General features: G+C 41.0%; 1 protein-coding gene across 8 annotated transcripts; it reads left to right on the forward strand.

Annotated features, from left to right (window-relative positions):
* The first annotated feature begins 137 nt into the window (after positions 1-137).
* Positions 138-19,346, forward strand: TTLL1 (TTL family tubulin polyglutamylase complex subunit L1). Of its 8 annotated transcripts, none has more exons than XM_077337835.1 (12): positions 138-345; positions 3,731-3,851; positions 3,976-4,227; positions 4,785-4,901; positions 6,960-7,168; positions 10,594-10,774; positions 11,430-11,564; positions 12,760-12,868; positions 14,584-14,727; positions 15,657-15,743; positions 16,126-16,289; positions 18,903-19,346. In XM_077337835.1, exons 4-12 carry the CDS (start codon positions 4,789-4,791, stop codon positions 19,030-19,032), a joined length of 1,272 nt encoding a protein of 423 aa, XP_077193950.1. In that variant the 5' UTR covers positions 138-345; positions 3,731-3,851; positions 3,976-4,227; positions 4,785-4,788; the 3' UTR covers positions 19,033-19,346. The 8 variants fall into 8 exon arrangements, with proteins under 8 accessions (XP_077193950.1, XP_077193951.1, XP_077193953.1 ...); XM_077337833.1 differs by lacking the exon at positions 138-345 and adding an exon at positions 420-719; XM_077337836.1 differs by lacking the exon at positions 3,976-4,227.
* Positions 19,347-21,047: the final 1,701 nt, after the last annotated feature.

The raw sequence follows: 21,047 nt of genomic DNA on the forward strand, positions 1-21,047 counted from the left end.
GCTGCCTGTCTCATAAATCTCACCAGTGTCTGAGTATATCTTAATTTAAAAAATAAAATACATAGCCTATGGAACATCAGGAGTGGGGAGGGTCTCGCCTGCTGCTTGGCCCAGGAGAGGCGCTCGGCCTCATCGTTTGCCCCTTTGTGCGGGGCGCGGAGACAGGCGGCGCCGATGGCACCAGGGCGGCCTAGGGGCGCCTGCCCGTTCTCTCTGGCGCCAAGTCGCTCTCTCGCGGGGCCTTTTAGGACCGGTGGGCAGCCGAGCTGTGCGGAAAGCGCCATGAGGCAAGCTAAGCGAGGCGGTCGCTGGGGCGCCTGAAGCCAGGGCGAAAGGCTGAGGCAGGTAAGGCTCCGCCAACCGGCAGCCGGCCTGCGGGACAGAGAGGGGGGAGGCCTTGTTGCTGCCGCACCCGGATCTCGGTGCGGGCAATGGCTGGGGAGGGCGTGAGGAAACCCCGCAGACTAGGAGACAGCTGATCCCCCCCCCCCCCCGTGGGGGTCTGTGAGAGAAAGCTTGATTTAGGCGGGCTGGTTCTTGGCGCAGGGCGTTGCCTCCCTCGCTGCCCTTCTGGCGCGTCCTCTTGGCTGCCTTTTGTGCGCGCTCACCCGGGAGGGACGCCTACTGTACGAAACGGGACCGGCTTCGCAGTAGGCGTTTCCCCCTCCCTCTCTCCTGCCATCGCCCTTCCGCCGCGTAGTCTTCTGACTACAAACAAGGTAGGTGGGTGGGGGGGCCGGGTGTTCGCCCCTGGTTTATGCACCGGGAAGCACTGCAAAACGGTACCTGAGAAACCCCATAGAAATACTGGGTGTTCGTACTAGCACGCCCCCCCCCCCCGAACCGTTCCTCGACGATGGCTACTTGGCTCCCCTGAGTGAGGGCAAAAGCTTCGTTTTGTGTTTTTTGGGGAACTATATATGACGATCCCTGATATGCCCCTAGATTTCTGTGCCCCTGGCATAAATACAGTCCAGTTATGCCCCCCCTCTCATATCAGGTCCATAAACAGGTCATTGGTGTGGTAGGGATGCCAGCCTCCAGGTGAGACCTGGCGATCCCCAGAATTACAGTTAATCTCCAGACTGCAGAGAGCAGGTCCCTTGGAAAAAAACGGATGCTTTGGGGGGTGGGCTCTATTCCCAAAAAGCAAGAAGTTACCCAGCCTGGAACTAGTAATCTAAACCCCCCATCCTCTGTTTGTGTCACACATGCACTACAGCTGAATTCTGTGAAAACAAGGTATGTTGCTAAGAAGTACACGAGCAAAAGCTCCCTGGAACCACCACCATCGTCCTTAGAAATGTGGGATCTCCTCCCCATTTTCTAAACTAAATGTTTGACCTGGCAATGCGATATTTTTGAATTATCACTGAAGAGATATATAAAGCATATATATTGTTTTACAAGGCAGAACTTTATTTTACAGAAACAGATTGAACATAATATAATTCCATAACTATGCATAAAGAAATTAGTAAGGGGGCAGCCCTTTGCCACACCTAGTCAGCTTCCTATGGCCATTCCCCATAAAGCAAAAGAACAACATCCCTCTGCAAGGTCCAAACCATCCAGTGACCACATGCAAATTTCCAGCAACAGGCATGGCCAATCATGGTCTGCTAATGCTGCCATTGCCCCCAGATGTCATGCCTCTCCTACCCACAGCGTGCCAGAAGTAAGCCTGTTGATCCATAGCTCCCAAGGAGGCCAATAGTATGAGCAGGTTTCTTGGTGTCAGTTTATTCCAGTGAGCAGTGACAAAGGTATGGGTCCAAGTGCCCTTCTGCAGCCATTTCAGTTTTATTTATTTTTCACATTTATATACCACCCTCCCCGAAGGCTCAGGGTGGTTTACATGGAACTGAAGAAACTATACATGAAACATTACATATAACTAATTATACCATTAATTATAATTTGCCTGGTAAAAGTCCTGTGGACAGTGTGGCAGTAACTAGGGAATACGCAGCTGTACTTCCAGCATAAGCTATGCCATCCCCCCCCCCCCCCACTTCCATGCTCATATATCACTGGGGAAGAGTACCCATGAGAGGCATGGATTTGATTCTCAGGAAGGGAGATATAGTTTACCTTTGACAAGACATGAAGCTGCGACTGGATTCCAACCCATGTCTCCCTCACTCAACACCTACCACTGAGCCAGCCAGGTGCACACACATGGGGGGTATAATGCTTACAGTCAGGTCTTCTAATAACAACAACTTTATTTTTATAGCCTGCCCTTCCCGGTTGGCCCTACTTTATCCTAGATTTTTGCTGTCAAATCACAACTGACCAAATAGGGTTTTCGAGGCAAGAGACATTCAGAAGTGGTTTGCCATTACCTGTCTTTGTGTAGTGACTCTGGTATTCCTTGGTGGCCTCTCATCTGAGTGCTAACCAAGGCTGACCTGAGATGTGATGAAATTACACTATTTTAGGCTACCCAAGTCAGGACAAGCCTGCAACTACTGTTGAAAATTGAAAAATAGTTAAACAAACATGCCCAGCATAGGGCATTAGGCATTCTTCATCAGCCTTGATGTCACCATCAATCACATGAAGCTGGGCAGGGAGAATTGCAAAGATAGGGTCCAACAGAAAGGCACTAAAAGTTCTTCATGATCTGGCTGGCCATATTAGCTCTCCACTGGGAAGATGGGGAGAGCAAGGAAGGAGGAGCAAGGCTCAGGTTTGCACTGTTAAAATACTAATAAAACTAGAGATGTGAAGGCTCAGAGAAAAAACTGGAAATATTTGGGTGCGTTGCTGAGGACTTTTCCATTTTTCGGATGGAAAATTTAGGAATTTGCCAAACAAATTCTCATGAAATGTTTTTCTTTGAAATGAATGAAATACTTTTTAAGACCAGGTTTTGCTCACTCAAAATGTACAGCATGAAAGTCTAAGAAATACCTCACAGCATTAAACTGTGACAGAATATAGATTCTGTTGGTGTCCTGCTTATCTATCCAGCAGAGCTTTTCTGGGTTGTGAGCAAAATTTATGTCTTGGACCCCTGAGGATTCAGACCCAAAGTGACAGGTTTGCAAGGCATTTTTCAGTCAAAATTGTTCTCATTTGCCACAGCTTCAATTTTGCACCTATTTCTTTTCAGGGATATTTCTGGAATATTGTGAATATGCAGGTTGTGAATATATTATTTTCAGTTGGTGAGGAGTTAAGACCCTCTTCTCCTTCAGTGGGGGAAGTCATCTACAATGGTTGTCACAATGCCTCTCACTGCAAATTTTTGAATGCCTCCTAAGCAGAGTGAGAATCTCTTCTGGTGTGCATATTCCTGCTTCTCCAAACAGGGCATTAGAGCCTAGTTCCACTTACCTTTAACAAAGAAATCAAAGCTGCTCAGTTTGGTGATATGGAGAAGATTTTTTCAAAGGAAGGTCCAAGACACTGGACTTATGAAGAAGAGAGACTGGCACAAAGACAAGCTCAGAGGCTTTGGATAAGATAAGCAAGGGACCCTTTGGCGTCTGCCGGGAAATTGGGAGGGTCTGGGGCTTTGGCTCCCTTCCTATTGCCCCTGAAAACAGTGCTTCTATGCACTGGGCAGTTTCCCTTTAATCCAGGCCCCTACAAACCCAGCAGGTGATGGAGGCAACCAGTGTGACAGGTGCACCATGTTTTCCTGCCTTTTTGAGACAGCTGTCATCAGAGTGGGCCTAGAACTGAAGGCCTACTTGGATATCTTCCACTCAAACTGCAGGTGCTCAAGGCCCCATCCATCAAACAGGAGTTAGAGGGACAATATATTCTATGGAAGTGAGAGGAGGTATGACCTAACCACTGTGGATGATATTGCCCCACTGAAGAGAAGAAACCTGCAGGTAAGTTCAGTGTTTTGTTCCCAAGCTCTGGTCTTAGTGCTCCTTACTGTGAAGGTGAATGAAGACGCAGTGAGTAATTGAGCCTTGTATTTACTCTACTCCCGACTCTTCTGATGATGCCAAGGAACTGGATGCCTACAACATGCTCAGAGCCAGGAGAGTACCTCTTGCACAGTTACAAGACCTGCTGAGGGGGTGCAGACCTTTCAACTTGCAGGACAACAGCAGCAGCATCATGGCTCACGCTGTTGGCAGCATGTGGCTCCAGACAGTGGGCAAATCAAGGAACCTCAAAATGGGAGAAAGAAGGGGATTGCCATAAGCTAAATGCCATACGGAGTGAAGAGATACTTGCATTTGAATAAGCATGCAGAGGGTCAGTATTTTCAGATTTTTTTCTGTAATGGGAAACTAATATGAGGCCTTCTTTGAGTTAAACCTATTCTCTTATTTTCCTCTGCTCCTTTTATCATATTGTATTTAACAATAATCATGTGAAGAAGTTCATTTTTCTTCCAAAGACAACATGTGCCAGAATCTATAGATGTGTATTTAGGCTATTCTGTCTCTGTCTGAGAAAAAGAGAGAGAAATGTCACATATCTGTTTGTTGCTTTGGTTCACTAGTCATTTGGGAAGAGGTGTGTTCAGTTGAACGGCTGTGGTAAGAAACAACAGATGTAGTATCATCTGGTTCATTTGATTTTGAGCATGGATTATGCTTTAAAAGAAAACAATTTGGAAACCTCACCCGCTTGCATGAGGATAATTTAATAAGCTGGGCTTTAGATATAGATTTTTAATTCCTAACATATTTCATGTCATGGCTTAATGATACAGTTTATGTGAGTCAAACTGAAAATGCTGAAATTATCTTGGGGAATACAAATGAAGAATTTTATGGTCTGGGTTGTAACTAGTTTGTTTCTTTTAGGACAATGGCAGGAAAAGTAAAATGGGTGACTGACATAGAGAAATCAGTGTTAATAAACAACTTTGAAAAGAGAGGTTGGATCCAAGTGTCAGAAAATGACGACTGGAACTTCTACTGGTGAGCTGCTGGTTTCTTTCTTCTCAAGTCCCTGTTAGTAGTACCATTACAGCAAACGGGCTGTGCCTAACTATTTCTGCTGTTGAGAGAGATACCATAGTCCACAATGGATTTTATTACTATTTTCTGGAGACGAGAATTTATAAAATGCAGCTGCAGCAATTTCCTGCTCTTTATGAGAATTAAGAAATTGCCTCAAATTTTGTCTGTTTAATATTTTTCTGTGAGTGGAATTCTGAGGCCTGTAAATTATTAAAGAATTTGTTGACAGACAGTAGTCTGCACAGTAGTACTATGTATATATATATAATGTATGCTGTGAGGGGAGTCTGGAATAATATTGGATGACGAATTGCAAATCCTGATTTCTTGTTTAATTGATCCACTATGTTAGCTAATGTTTGGAAAATAGGTGATAGTTCCTTCTCTTTCTAACCATTGGAGTTATCTAGCACTGCTTGGATTAAGAATTTAGCATCTTTGCTACAAGGCCTTTCACTTTTGTTGGTAGCAGTTGTTTCAGGTTAAATATATCCTGATCTGATCATGTGCATTAACTTTGTGGAGAGTGATGAGGTCAAAGATTCACTAATCTTGAACAATTGTACAACAAATTTTAGACTGCGGGTGAATCTGTGTCATATCAGCACAGAGGCCAGCTCAAGCCATAGGCTGTAATACATTTGTTACTGTGCAGGTATAAGTACTTCATCTCTGTATTCATATAACATAGTTCTAGGTAGACTGCATATCCAATACAAGATGCAATTTCAACAGGATAATTTTAAACACACAGTACAAAATCTGCCCCTCAAAATATGTCTATTTTTGCTGGAGGCACAAGGTTATTTACTATTAGCACAAAATATCTTATTAGTGAAATGGCACAGCACACAACAGCTTTCTCAGTCAAGACAGTCTTTTTGATAGATTGGTTGTTTTCATCAGGGTTAGCTAAAAGGAATGTAGAAGAGTCTGTGTCATATTTTCCAAGGGCAGGCTTGCTGGACAGTTGCTTGTTAAATGCCCAAGACAACTTTTTACATTCCGTCAGTAAACGTGCAGAAATACAGGGCCTGGTTGTTCTCACCCAATTTTGAAAAACCTTTACCACATGTTCTCTCCAACAGGTCATCTTCCTTAGTCATAGTGGGTGGGGTAGGTCTGTGGCCCAGTGCTTGGCAAGCTCTTTTTGTCTAAAAATCATAGGCCTCTGGCATCTCTAAAAGCTCCCCTAGGAATACATCCAAAAAGCCTGCCACATCCCTGCCCTTCACACTTTCAGGAAGGCTTACAAGCCCAAAGTTGCAGTAGTATCAAGCCGCTTGAATTTTGGACAGTCTGCCTCTGTCGTCTAGGGCTTTGCTGGTTTCGGCAGCCCTGTCTTCCAAAATTGAGAATTGAGGCTCGACTGAGTGTGGAGAGTAAATCTAAAATGAATATCCTCTAAATCATACTATTCTTAGATGTGATTTAATTTATTTTTCATCAGTATAATAAATATCTGTTATGCTTGATTTATTTTTGAGCTCTTTTGGGGATTGCCCCTTTCCAGACTTTGCCCAGTTACTTAGGGTCCTCTGCCAGATTGTTATTTAACTGAAGCCTGTGAGAAGCTCCACATAGTTCATGCTAATTATTTAGAGAGCATTTTATGAGATTGCATATTCCTCTGAATACCACTATTTTGAAAGGAGGAGGGCTGAGCTAAAGTGGTGATTTCTGAGGAATCAGGGCTTGTAGTACAGTTGAGTTGCACTGTACAGCCATTCTGAGAATCCTACCTTATTACTTTCCTGCTTTGTATCATAAGTATAAGGGTTCATTAAAGGTGCTGGGCTTCAAGGAGTTGCATCAGCCATCAGCCATTTTGAATATTTTTTTCTCAAAGTTAATTACTGGATGGGGGAGAGAAGTGGCGTTAGGAAGAATGATAGTTTCCACAGAGCAATATGACAGCTCTGATTTTGTTTGTTTACCCAAATGGCCCAATATACTTTTGTTTATATTGTAAACAAAGTCATGATGAAGATCTAGCAGTGGTTTTTATCTTCACAGGATGAGTGTGCAAACTATTCGGAATGTTTTCAGCGTTGAAACTGGTTACCGTCTCTCTGATGACCAGATTGTCAACCATTTCCCAAACCACTATGAGCTCACTAGAAAGGACTTAATGGTCAAAAATATCAAGAGGTATAGAAAAGAACTAGAAAAAGAAGGTAGTCCTCTTGCTGAGAAAGATGAGAATGGAAAATACCTTTATTTAGGTAAGTTGGTATAGTTCATTAAAATGGTTGTGTTATTTGAAAAATTGATTTTACACCTCAGTGCTATGTGCACCATTCTTTCTTTGTTTGTTCGTTACATTCTCTCTCAATTTTGTTTCTTACTCATATCTCCAGGCTCAAGGCAAGTGATAACAACATTTTTGTTAAAACAAAAGAGAAGTACTTTCTTCCTTGCCTTGAGCTTCTTGATATAAACCAGGGAGTTTTCTGGAGGTATTTTTAAACCCATGATAGCTTTCCTAGATACTTTTGATAAAATATTTTCGATGGTGAATAACCTGCATCATCTGCTAGGATACTCAGAAACTACCCTACCCAAGAATGCACCTTTGTTTTGGCTTTTCACTACTTCATACCTTACAGTAGACAGGATATTGAGTATTGCAGGACCCCTGTAGTTGTATTGGCTCTATACAGTTCTACATGGGAGTGTGATATGTGATAAAACACTGGTGCAGATAGATGGGAGTGGGAAGATAACTGAGGTAGATATTCTGAAGGCTGGACAGTGACATCAACTTTGGTTCCTTTTTTATTTGCTTTGGATTGCTGTATGGCTTCTTTGAGGTGCCAAGGATGGAGAGTGCTATAGGCTTCCTAATGGAATTGCTGGGTACTAGGGTAGGATATACGATGAGGTTAGTATTTCTGTGCATCTGGGAGATATTGTGGTAAGGGTTTTGAAAATTGGACTGTGAGATGTTACCATGCATGCTGCTTTTTCAGTCTTTATCCCATACCCAGGCAATAGGGCACTAAATGCACTGCTCTCTGATCTACTGAAGAAGAAAAAATTGTACTGACCTGCATTATTAAGACCTTGCAGCAAGAAAATAATGGGGTGCATTGCTTATTCATCTGAGTAAACTCAACCTGGTTATGTGGTTCTTCATCAACTCCACACCAATGATTGGGAAAGAGGCAGTTATCATCTTCTGTGATTCTTTCCACTGTAGCAAATTCCTTGTACAAACTATAACTGGCATAGATAGCTTATTAATCAGCTTAGGTTTCAATCTGTGCTGTGCTCTGACTGCTGTTTCCTCAAAGGTATGGGTATGTGAGGCACCAACACTTCACAGGACAGGAGCTCATTTAAAATGGCTCACCTGCAGATGTGCATGTATCAAACAGCATTGTGGAACTTCCTTGGGGATATTAATATCCCACTTGACAGTTCTGTTGAGGCAGTGGTGGGAGCTTGGAATGAGATGCTCTTAGAAGTTATCCCCACAATGCTCTCCTTCAGCTTCTCCAGCCCTTGAAGTTTAATACAGCGTGTGGGTTCACTATGAAGCTGGTTGACCTGAAGATGATATGGAGATGTTTATAGCAGCATTGATGGAAAACTCAAACTGAATCAGATAGGATGTGCTCCGTTTCACTAGAAATCCTGTGATGTTGCTGGTGGTAGCAGCACCAAACAAATCCTACTTCCCTGCTACAAATACATTGGCAAATTCATGCCCAACTCAGTTGTTTAATGTATTTTGGCACTTGTTCATTCTAAATTCTCAGAATTCGACAATTAGATGTGACTTTTGCAGAGCTTTTTTTTGCTGAGAAATCTCACAAATGCCTTTCAGTTTGGAGGCTGTTTGTAATATAGTTAGAAAGGTGCAGTGAAGTGCCTCTCTAGGCTGATCTGCCTTGATCTGAGAGATTTATTTCCCTGTCTCTGAAACCCTGAACACACGTAACCCCGTGATAACCTAGCCAAGTTTAACCTGGGTTCGGTCCAGAATAAATAAAGCTTTACTGAGGTAAGGTAAAGAATTTTTAAAAAAAAAGGAATATAGTTCCAGTGGCTCTTCCAAGTACACAAAAATTAGAAACCCAACTCTCCAGAGCAAGGTTTCTCAACTAGCATTTTGTAACACCCTGGGGATTCTTCATGGCCTTGGAAGAGTTTCCTGAATGGTTGGAAGTTAATTTCTTATATATTTTTAAAAATTGTTAAACATTTATTGTGATATGACCACATATGGTCATACCAACCCACCCACTCTCTTCTCAAAATAGCCACTGATGGACCTGGAGGAGGTGGGAAGGGGATGGGCCGCAGGTGAGCATGTACACAGTTATGCTTCCCAACCATATTCTGGACGATCGCACCACTTCTGGAGGTTCTTGAAGCTTGAAAAATGTTTCAGGGGTTTCTCAATGGTAATAAAGTTAAGAAAGACTGCTCTTGATATACTTATGAAGTCTTAGCAGCATAGTTTTAATTTCTCATAGCTTTGACAAGTTCCATCCAGAACAGGCAGCACAGCTTCAAATAGATGTTGCATAAGGGAAAACAAGTATCATGGATGGAAGAAGGGAATTGGGATAGGGTAAGGATGTAGTCCAACAGCATAGACTATGGAATAGAAATGTGGAGAATTGGTGAGCTAATTAATAGGCCTGAAAAATAACTCTGATGTTCTAACCTTATGGTGGGGTGAGGGGTGGTAGCTGACACCTGCTTCCTAATGAACTAGGAAAATGCATTCAGTGTTCCTCAGAAGATGGCTTCTGTCTTGATATTGCCTGGTCCATTTATAGATCATTTTAATCTGGTTTTTGTGATACCCACAAAGCTCTTTGTGGCCTTGGACAAAGATAGAATTGCCTCTCCAGCTCTGGTCCACCTTCTAAAGGTTCCTCCCTCCAAATGGGTAAGATCATCAGCTGCCTATTAATGTGCTTTATCAGTGGAATGGCCTGCCTGGGCTGTTTCCCACACTAATATCATTCTGCAGCATGTGCAAAACAGTAATGTTCAAAGGGGCATTTTAAAGAAACAACTGTCATAAAATGGAACAATCCCGGAAGGTTCCTTTATTGTGGAACAAGATTCTAATCTACCACAATGATTATTGTAGATACCATCTTGCATTCACTGAATTATCTTATACCTTGCGGCCCACTTTCTGTATTATTACAACTTGCCTAAGATATTTATTCCCTTCATTTATATCCTACCTTTCTCCCCATTGGGGACCAAAAGTCCTGGAATTGTTCTCCTCTCCTGCATTTATTATCGACACTGTTTGTATTGTTTGTTGGTTGTCTTATGCTGTCTGATTATGCTGCTTTATCTTATAGTCCACCTTGAGTCTTGGCAAGAAAGGCTGGCTATAGATAAATACTGTGTTGTGGGAACATCCAATACACCCTTCTTGACTTAACTAGAAAATACTTCATTGCAAAAAAACTATATACGAGATCCAAACAATGTATAATGCGTATGGAAAACAAACTACTAAGTTCTGTTTCTCACAGTTCTCACACTGAACTGGAGCAGTGACATATGGGGAGCATGTTTCTTGCCTTTGTGGTAACTAGGTAGAAATGGATAGTCAAGGAAGAGAACTCTTGAACATGCTGATGTATTTGACCATTCTATGCTGTCCTTTTAGACTTTGTGCCTGTCACCTTTATGCTCCCAGCGGATTACAATCTATTTGTTGAAGAATTCCGTAAAAACCCGTCTAGTACATGGATCATGAAGCCTTGTGGAAAAGCTCAAGGGAAAGGGATATTCCTTATCAATAAACTTTCACAAATTAAAAAGTGGTCTAGAGACAGCAAAACATCTTCGTAAGTTTCTATGAAAAGGAATAATTCCTTCCTCTTTGACATAATATTATAGTTTGCATGTTTGTGTGAATTAGAGCCATTCCATTAAAGGAGCAATTTTCTCTCTCTCCCTGCGCTCTACAATTATATAGGCACTTTTTCTTGTGTAAGGTTTAAAATAATTTAGTAGTAATGTATAAAGGAGTAAGGCCTACATTTTATAATATGATACTAGCTGCCTTAATTGCACAAGTTTCTAGAAGGTTGTGTATGTGTGTGTTTGTGTGCTTTTGCAAGGAACGTTTTCCTTATGTAAAACATCACATTCCCATCACCATGGAGAAAGAATCAGAATCTATTCTTTTGACGGGGCAGGGAAAAGCAATCTATTTATGAAACTTGAAACTTTTACATTTTCATAAACCTACAAGAACAGAATGTTCTTTTAATGATGATGAAACATCTTGGGTAAGATGTATATTGATCATTTTTGCTTTTAATACTTGTGTTACGGGAAAGTGCTTTTTTGTAATGTCTTAATAAAGCCTTGTTCATTTTTGTCTGCATACTAGCACTATAATTTGAGAATGTCGTAATTTTTACCGCTGATTTTAAAAGGAGAAAAATAGTTTAAAACAACTAACACATGCCAAAAAATAAAATATAATTTATCTAGGTTTGTATCTCAGTCCTCCAAAGAAGCATATGTGATTTCCCTGTATATAAATAATCCGCTACTGATTGGTGGAAAGAAATTTGATCTGCGTTTGTATGTATTAGTATCTACTTACCGTCCTCTGAGGTGTTACATGTAAGTTGGATTTCTCTTTTGGTTTCTGATAAGTTCCCTCTATATTATCCTGGGAATATAAGTGGGGGAAGAGTAAACTTCATCTGTGTATGTACATATGTGTTTGCCTGTATTCTCCGTGGCTTTTTGATAAGAGGGAGGCACAATTCTATTAACTTCTGACATTTTTGATGGTAACACTCAAAAACAATAGTAAGAAAAATCTGTTGCTTGTACAGTAAGGGCAGATTAGATGTTTAACAAAACAAAAAAGGATAAATATTTATGTATTTACCAAAAGTTTATTTTTCCCCTAGAGGAAAACTTGTAACTCAATGGTTAAAAATATTCTCACTTGGCAGTATTCTACTGGCTACTTTCTGTATCTGGATAGCTTTGCAAGTATTTGCTTTTGAAGAATTTGGTATCATCTGAAATACTGGCTACCCTGTTGTTTGACTGATGATTCTGGACTATTTATGAAAAAGTTAAACAATTATTTGTTCAGGCATGGGAAGAATGTGGTGTCTGCTTCCCTTCAGTGAAAACTGATTGTGGTAGCTAAGGCTTTTTTTTAGGAATCATTGGTCAAATCTAATTATAATGTCATTGTTCAAAGTATAATGGCAGTTGGGTCAACTCTGTCTTATGTGCTTGTTGACATGAAGGATATGTGAAATATGGGAGAGAAAGGTTTCCTTGGCCAATATCCCTGCTAATTATTTTTCATGACAACTTAGTGATGTTGACTGGCAGCCTTGCCACTTCCCTGGTAAGAACACTGATTAAGAGTTACATAGTCAGCCATTACACTTTATTTTCTGGTGAATGCCACCTGGCACTGACATTTTGCTGACTTATCCATTGTTAATGCTAGTCTTTTATGAAGTCTTTTTGACATAGATTCTCTGATGCACTACCAGAAAAAAGAGAAGCATTACAAAAAACTTTACAAAGAACAATGAGATAGTGATGTTCTCTATTACAAGCCTGGAAGTAAAGATACTATTCAGAATCACTGGTCAGGATCAGCCGTGGGTTGCACCTACTCTGTCAAGGACATGACTAGAATATTAAAAGGATTTTCAGTTCCATCTTTTTAACTCTATGATTAACAGATCCAAGGCACAAATCATCATTTATTTTATATAAAAAGGATCTCTTTTTATAACTATTTTAAAATATGGGTAAATATCACCTTTAATTATCTTTTAAGGTATAAACTTGGATTTTGTCGATTCTGCACAGTAAAGTATACACCAAGCACGAGTGAACTGGACAACATGTTTGTGCATCTTACAAACGTTGCTATTCAGAAGCATGGAGTAAGTTAAAGTTTTCATATAACCTCAACCTAGATTATTAGGAATGAATATGTGATCTGAATTTATTGAATGCAGTGTTGTTCTCTAGATTATGACCTCTTTCCTATTAGTCAGATACTAATACTAATCCAATACTAATATTTTTCACTGTGTATGGTGCCCCTAGGCCTATCCTGAACTCTCTCAACTGAGAAGGAAAAGGTAAAGAAAAGGCCTCATGCTAAAGTGCCAAGAGCATAGCAATTGCCTGGGAGTCCATAGCAAGTCCCACTGCAGTACACCAGTTGTGATGTTGTGTGCTGACAATGTTCCTGTGACAAACAGATGGAAACGACCAAAGGGCACACACCAATGCGACCCCACCTACTTGTTGTCAGCCCATTGGTGCCCCTATACAAAGCAAACCAAGAGAGGGAACAAAGCAAACACAGTGCAGTTAACAATGTGGAGGACTGCGGTATGAGTGCAATAAGCCCTGGAATGAACAGGTGCCAGGGAGTTCCAGAGATGCAGCTTTGAGTCCCCTCCTGCAGTCATGTTCTCTTTTGGCAGAAGGGAGCATGCTGATTCCAGCCCCAGTACTCCCATGCCTCTGCAGCTCTCTTATCAGAAGGAGCCCAGATGAAATGACTAAGAAGGGTTTGGTTCTGGGAGTGGGGTTTAGGAGCAACAGATCTCATCATGCTAGGGCATTTGCTATTGTTTTAGTGCTGACTTCTCTATAATATTGTGTGGGAAATTTTGTGATATTCCATATTCAAATGATCTATGTCCTCGTGGCCAGGGTAAAAATGATGCTTTATCTCATAAAATATTGGAATGCCCCCCCCCTAAAAATATTTTTAGGAATCACTGGATTTTCAGTAATTCTCAAAGGGATATTATTCCCGGTCTGATGCTAGACAGTAATCCAAATATAACCTTATTGGTTGCTGAGTTCCTTTTGTATTTTCCTCTTGAAACTAATGTAGTACTCTTCTAGCCATTGCTCAGGATATATTGATCACAGGAGCTCCGGAAAGGCAAGCAATTTGCTTTTATGCAATTTACTAGCATCAAAGCCCGTTCCTAAGAACGAGCCTTGAAAGGGCCCCCTCTCCTGGCCCCTGGCCAGGCAGCTTAAGGTGACTTTGGGCTGCAGCGCACAACCGGATCAAGTGGGGTGATTGGGGGCTGGCCAGCTCATTAGCATACCCAGGACAGAGCTCCTTAGCAGGCAGTCAGCAGGCCGGGAGGCCCTTGTGAGCAGGCCCAGCCTAGCAGGCCAAGAGGCCTTCGGCAGCAGGGCCAGCCTAGCAGGGCAAGAGGCCCTCGTTAGCAAGCCCTCCACCAAGACCCTTTGCCCAGGGCCCTCTCCCCTTACCTGCTGCTGGCTCCAGGCACTGAGGCGCATCTGAGAGCAAAGAGGCTAGAGTCCAGGGACGGAGGGCGGGAGCTGCAGGGGCAAGGCCAATCAGGGTGCAGCCGGACACGTCCCACCCCCCAGGCTGTTTCACAAATATATAGAGGAACCATGGATAAGGATGCGTGTTTTCATTCATGAGCTTCCTTGATGGCTATTGTGAGGGCAGAAAGAGTATACACTTTGTAAAATAAAATAAAGTCCTGAGAGTCTTGCTTTGCAATTGGTGAACCTTCTGTTGGCTGACCTACTTTAATATGTTAAAAAGTGCCCTGTTGTCTATGAACTTTGACTTGATGTCTTAACTATATAGGACGATTACAATCATATCCATGGTGGCAAATGGACTGTGAGCAATCTGCGGTTGTATCTAGAAAGCATTCGTGGGAAAGAAGTTACTAATAAGCTCTTTGATGAAATACACTGGATAATTGTGCAGTCATTGAAGGCAGTGGCAGTAAGTAGAGAGAAAAGTAACTTTTAAAAGGCAGGCTTCCCCTTTGCCATAAAAATCAATGTTGTGATGATGAACATTCTTTATTTTCAGGGCCCACATTAAAAAAGTCAGAGCTCATTAAAAAGAGAAGGAGATGAATGTTGACATATAAGAAATATACAAGTTTGCCTATGATACATTTTTGTTCTTTATCTTGAATATATTTTTCTACCTTCTGAAACTCCATGTAACCAAGGGTCCACCAATATAATTACTAGTATCCAATAGTAACCATATTCTAAAGCAGCCCTCCCCCACCCCACCACTCTTTGAGCCTGTAGGCACTTTTGGAATTTTGAGATGGGGTGGTGAGTTCCTAATACAGATGGCTTCTGCAGATGAAACAAAATCCAAAATAGCTCTCAAGAGCTGAAGCCAAAGACAATACCTCCCTCCTTGCTTTGCAGAAGAGTCACAGAATGGGAGTAAAAATAAATTAAGAAAAGATTGAGAGAGAGGAAGGGACAAAGAGAAGGGGGGAGGGTTAAAAAGGAAAGGCTGGAGGGGAAATGGAATCACAGCCTGGTTGCTTATTTGTCCTCCAGCGGGTGCAGCTATTGCAACCCTGGAAAACCATTCGAATAAAGTCTGCAAATAAAAAGCCCTACCTTTTAATGGTCTTGCCTGCTTCCTGAAAAGCTCAGTGGGTACCATAGTGTGTACTGGTGGGAACCCTATTCTAGAATCTCAGTAAACCACTAATTTCATTTTTGGAGGGGGGGGCATGACTGCCAGAATTGAACTTTGGGGATGGCCTAATGAAATTGAAATGCCTAGCGAATTGCTTAAGTGTATAAGTCAGTCCTCAGTAGGCTGTATATATATCCCAGCCTTATTCTTGCTGCTCTGACTTTGTGTATGATAACTGATGTGCTTTTAAACTCTTTCAGCCTGTAATGAACAACGATAAGCACTGCTTTGAATGCTATGGGTATGACATCATAATAGATGACAAGCTTAAACCTTGGCTTATTGAGGTAAATAGTTATGTGGTCTGAATGTTTCTTAAAGGAAGTACAGGAAAAAATACTGCTTCTTGAACACTGAAGATTCCCATTTTCAGAACAGTTATGAAAGGGAACTTCTGATGTTATGTATTTGAGGAATAGTCATATGAAGTTGATTTGTTAATGATTATTTTATAAACACATACATATGATTTGCTTATTTTGGTGATAACTTCCATGTTAAATGTTGCCTTTCCAAGAAGCAGCATATGCTGTACTGGACCAAATTTTAAAACCATGCAAGGTAGTAACTTCAAAGAGCAGCTTTTCAGAATTGTTTCAACAATTACATGCTTATTCGTAGGATAAATGAGAACAAATTCTATTTCTGTTTGTTTTGCAACCCCCGTAGGTCAATGCTTCCCCATCTCTTACTTCTAGTACTGCCAATGACCGTATTCTCAAATATAATCTTATTAATGACACCCTTAATATTGCTGTACCCAATGGGGAAATTCCAGATTATAAATGGAATAAATCACCTCCTAAGGAAGCCCTTGGAAATTATGAGATTTTGTAAGTATCAGATTATACATAAACAATTGTTTGCACCACTGCAAGTTATGTTCTAGGGTTATATTATGACCGAGATCATATCATGTTGATGTTCTTGCTCAATACTAGTTCAGATAGTAAGCCAAGTCATAGAGAATGGTGCAGTTTCCTTAAACCATGTTAGCTTGTTGAGAGGCTGCTTTTGGACCAGTCATAAAATCAGAATGCATCTAGAAGTGCCAGAGTGGTGCCAGGTAGTCAGTTTGGAGTGGGAAAGTCACATGAAAAACACTCTTGAGATGTTTTTTATTGTTATAGGTGTATATTATAAATAACGTAGCTTCAGAAAATCACATGCAGGGTTCCTTTATTTTTTTTAACTTTTATTTATACTATTTTTAAAAATGATTCTGGTCGGTAACTACGTTGGCCTGAAGCAGCAGAACAAAATTTGAGTCCAGTGGTGCTTTTAAGACCAAAAAGGTTTTATTCTGGGTATGAGCTTTCATTTGCACACACACTTCTTCAGATACCAGTACCTGAAGAAATGTGCCAGTATACAAACGCTTATATCTGGAATAAAGCTTCGTCAGACTTAAAGGTGCCATCAGACTCAAACTTTTTTTTAAGTGTATGTACCTAGTGAAGGGCAATAATTTTGCTGGGTTTAGTCCATGCAAAAAGCAAGAAATGTTTTATGGACAAACAGGTCCTCCATGCATGCACTATTGTGCCAATTTAATACCAACTCCCAAAAGTATTGAATGAGTTTCTAAACATTCAGCTGCATATTTATGGAGGGAGGTACCAGCACATTATCGTCTTACATGTGTACCCCCAAATTTCATTGCTCCAGTGACAGAGGCCTTTCAGTCTTTCTCATTTATGTATATGTGCCATCAAGTTGCTTTTCGTGACCCTATGAAGTAAAGACCTCCAGAACATCCTATTTTAATAGCCTTGCTCAGGTCTTACAAACTAAAGGAAGTGACTTTTTGAATTGAGTCAATTCATCTCATGTTGAGTCTTCCTCTTTTGATACTGCCTTTATCTTTTCCTAGTATATTGTCTTTTTCAGTGAGTCTTGTTTTCTCAGATATTTTACCCACTTTGTACAAACTATTTTTGAGCTACCACATTTGAAAATTAATGGTAAATGTTATCCGGAAACTACAAATGGTCCAAAATGCAGCTGTTAGGGTTCTCACAGGTACATCTTGGAGGGCCCATATCCAGCCAGTGCTGAGGCAGCTGCATTGGTTGCCAGTTATATTCCGGATCAGGTTCAAGGTTTTGGTTTTGACCTTCAAGGCCATCAGTGGTCTGGGCCCAGCGTATATAAGGGACCGCCTGTCATCCTATGGCCCCTGCAGGGCTTTACGCTCTGCGGGGGCTAACCTATTGGTCATCCCCGTCCCCAAGGAAGCTCTCCTGGCCTCGACCAGGGCCAGGGCCTTTTTGGTCCTGGTCCTGACCTGGTGGAATGAGCTCCCAGAAGAGCTGCGGGCCCTGCAGAAACTTCCAACATTCCCCAGGGCCTGCAAGACGGAGCTCTTCCACCAAGCTTATTGTTGAGGCCAGGCAGAAAGAAAGATCAGCCCCCCCCACACACAAAATGGCGGTAGCCTCACCAGCTCCCTTCCACCTCCCTTTTAGATGGGAATGTTGATGTTGGGTTTAGAGTAGGATGTGTTTTTGTTGCTATTTCTTGGTTGATAGGATTTTTATTGTATTGGTTTTTATTGGTTTGTAATGATTTTTTATGTGACTTTGGGGGGAGGCGGGATATAAATAAAATAACAATAACAATGAGGATCCCAAACCTACCCCTACTCCCCGCTAGGATCAGTTTTAATTCAGAATAATTTTGGTCCTTTGGAACTTATAGCATAGAAATAGAATTCTGAATGAAATGGTGGCTCTGTTGATATTTATACCAATGTATATTTTGACCACCTTGTTTAGCTGAAAGTGTGTTATGTTTTAGCCCATTTACAACAGTTTGTTGTGTACTGCAAGCATAAAGGATTACTAATATAAGTATTATATGAAGTATCTAGAGAAGGGGGTGTCCCGAGGCTGGAATATTTGGTATTGTGTACAGATTTAACAGTACACATGTTTCAGAATAAATGCACACTAAGTTTCTACCTTGGAATGATTCATTACAAGTGAGCCATTGAACCTTTCTCTTTCCTTGGTTCTATAAAGAAATGTCTTTATTACATGCCAATTAAAGGTATTAATTATTCATTGCCTTGTTTAAAAATTGAATAATGTATAAGAATAGGGATAGTTTGGAAATGAAAATTAATTTCAGGAAGTATGTGTTGTTTAATAAGAACAACTCTACTAAACCTTGAGAAATATAATTTGCTTTAGAGTCTTCCATTATTGTTTTACTAGAGGAAAATGAGTTTCTGTGGTACTACCACCCTTGTACTAGTTTAGTACCAATGTATCTCCTAATTGCTATGAGGATTCGAGGACATAAGGAAAAATCCTGTGATGGAGTACTTTTCTGTTTGTAATACTGAAATCATTGTTTTCTTTCTTTATACTTATAATTTATGCCTATAAAGGTACTGGACTGTATAACCTGGCTAGATGCTAATCATGTTTTTCTCTTCTTAGATACGATGAAGAGATGGCCCAAAGTGAAGGGCTAGATCGTGATTTTAGAAGTCGCTCTGGTCAGTCCGTTGGACTCAAAGGAACCCGTGCCAGAGACTCTGGAAAATCAGGTCCCATTACATGGAAGTAACTACAAAATGAACTAGAGGCTGAGACTTCCTGAAATTAAGGGCTGTGGTTTTGGTCGAAAGCTCTTTTGAAATTATTTTGGGTGACACTCTTACCTTTCCCTTCCAGAGCATTCAGCAAAAGAGAACATTACTGAAACAAAGATGTTTCCTGTACTCTGGTGATATAAGGTGGAAGTCTGAACAAAATTGACTTAGTGGCATATACTTTTACTGATAAATTTGTTACAGTTCTACTGTCAGATTGTTATTATGCATGTAGTATTAAACAGTGTCATTAATTCATACTGAGTCAGATTAAACTTTTTAAAAAACAGCTATTTTAAAGATATGCTGATTTCTTAAATAACTTATTTTTCGCACTGTATTCACAAAAATACACATTCTGAAACCATTTTAAAAAATTGAAAAGCCCTTAACTAGACTCTTAGTAGAATTTTAATATTTTAAAAACAAAACAAATGTTCTAATTGTAAAAGGTCCCAAAATCATAAGCCTTCAAACAGGTTTTTAAAATGATATGCTGTCATTTTTTTTGCACTTGTTGATAATTTGCAAGGGAAAAATTTCTATTGGAAATTGGAAGGAGTCATATACATATACCCAAGATTGATCTTCTAAGTTGTATAATAATAAAACCAAACCTCTTTTCTATCAATTTGCTATACAGTGACAAGTGGTAGAAATAATTTCTGCCAGTACAGTTTCAGCTGTTTCTTGAAAGGTGGCTTATGCTAAAGACACTGAACAGATGAAATACAAAACCATGCAGTATTTTAGCTGTAGTTAGTTATTACAGAGAATATTGGGCCTGCAGACAATTATTAAACTCTAGTCTGTCTTCTCAAAGGCTGACTTCATTGCTGTTGCTGTTTCCCGTCAGAGGAATCTCGCCCTCCTCACAGTTGGAAAATCTTTTGTTGTGTCGCTAACTCACTTATCATTGGTTGCTAGCAACACAAGGGTGAGGAAGTTTCTTTTGGCTTATCAGCCACCGAACCACACTCTCTTTGGAGGCTAGCTAAGGAATCAGCAAACTTCATCTTTTCCAGGAGGAATGGACGTTATTTGCCTTACCAACTTGAGAGAGATTAATGACTAAATCATTGGCAAGAAATTCTGGATAGTGGCTCTAGCATTCATCCTTTCCCTCCTGACACCAGGAGCTTGGTTTGCTTCTACTGACCTCAGACACATACTTCTAGTTCAGCTGCAACACCATAACTTCTGTTATTTAGCTGTGGAAGATAATCACTAGCACTATGAAGTGCTGCCTTTTGCCCTCCACCACATCCAGGGTATTCACCAAGTGTATGGCAGTGGCATCAGCTCATCGTTGTCATCAAGAGAACTACCTTCCCTTGGCTTCTTGCAGTGCCATCTTGTCTTTCCTTTCTCCATCATGTACCAATAACCCTTATGTTCTGTGGCCATCTTTGGAGAGAAGTTTGCAACCTTACTGAGGACAACCCAATTTACAGAACAACCCTGGACTACATTTCTGGAAGCATCTCTGCAGACTGATAGCCTGGATTATCCAGCCACTGATAGGGCTCTATTGCTGTGGTCTACTTTGCCAAGCTGTTAATGGGGTGTCTCCAGTACTAGTTCAGCTGGTTTCCAGCCAGAGCAGGAATTGCAAGAAAATTTTCGGAAGAGCTCAGATAATCCAATTGGCAGGGTGCCTCCCACCACCCATTGAGCCTGCCTCCCTGGTTTGCCCCATGTTAGAGCACTGGACATGAAGTTCCTTGTCTGCAAGGTGGCCTCCCTAGTGGCAGGAAGCTCAACAAGAAGAACCTTATTGTCTGATCCTCTGTGCCTCTCTAATATATACAAAAGATGCTGCATTTCAATGTGACAGCTCATCAGATATCTGAGGACAGTGATCATGTCTCCTCCATTGATCACAGCATTATGAAGTTCAGCATTTACGTGAATGAAAGACTGTACCAAGAGTCCAATAGAACCAGACTTGATTTAAGCAGAGGCAACTTCTTAAAAAAAAAAAGACAGA

Source organism: Paroedura picta, chromosome 5, assembly GCF_049243985.1.
Source record: "Paroedura picta isolate Pp20150507F chromosome 5, Ppicta_v3.0, whole genome shotgun sequence".
NCBI lineage: Eukaryota > Metazoa > Chordata > Lepidosauria > Squamata > Gekkonidae > Paroedura > Paroedura picta.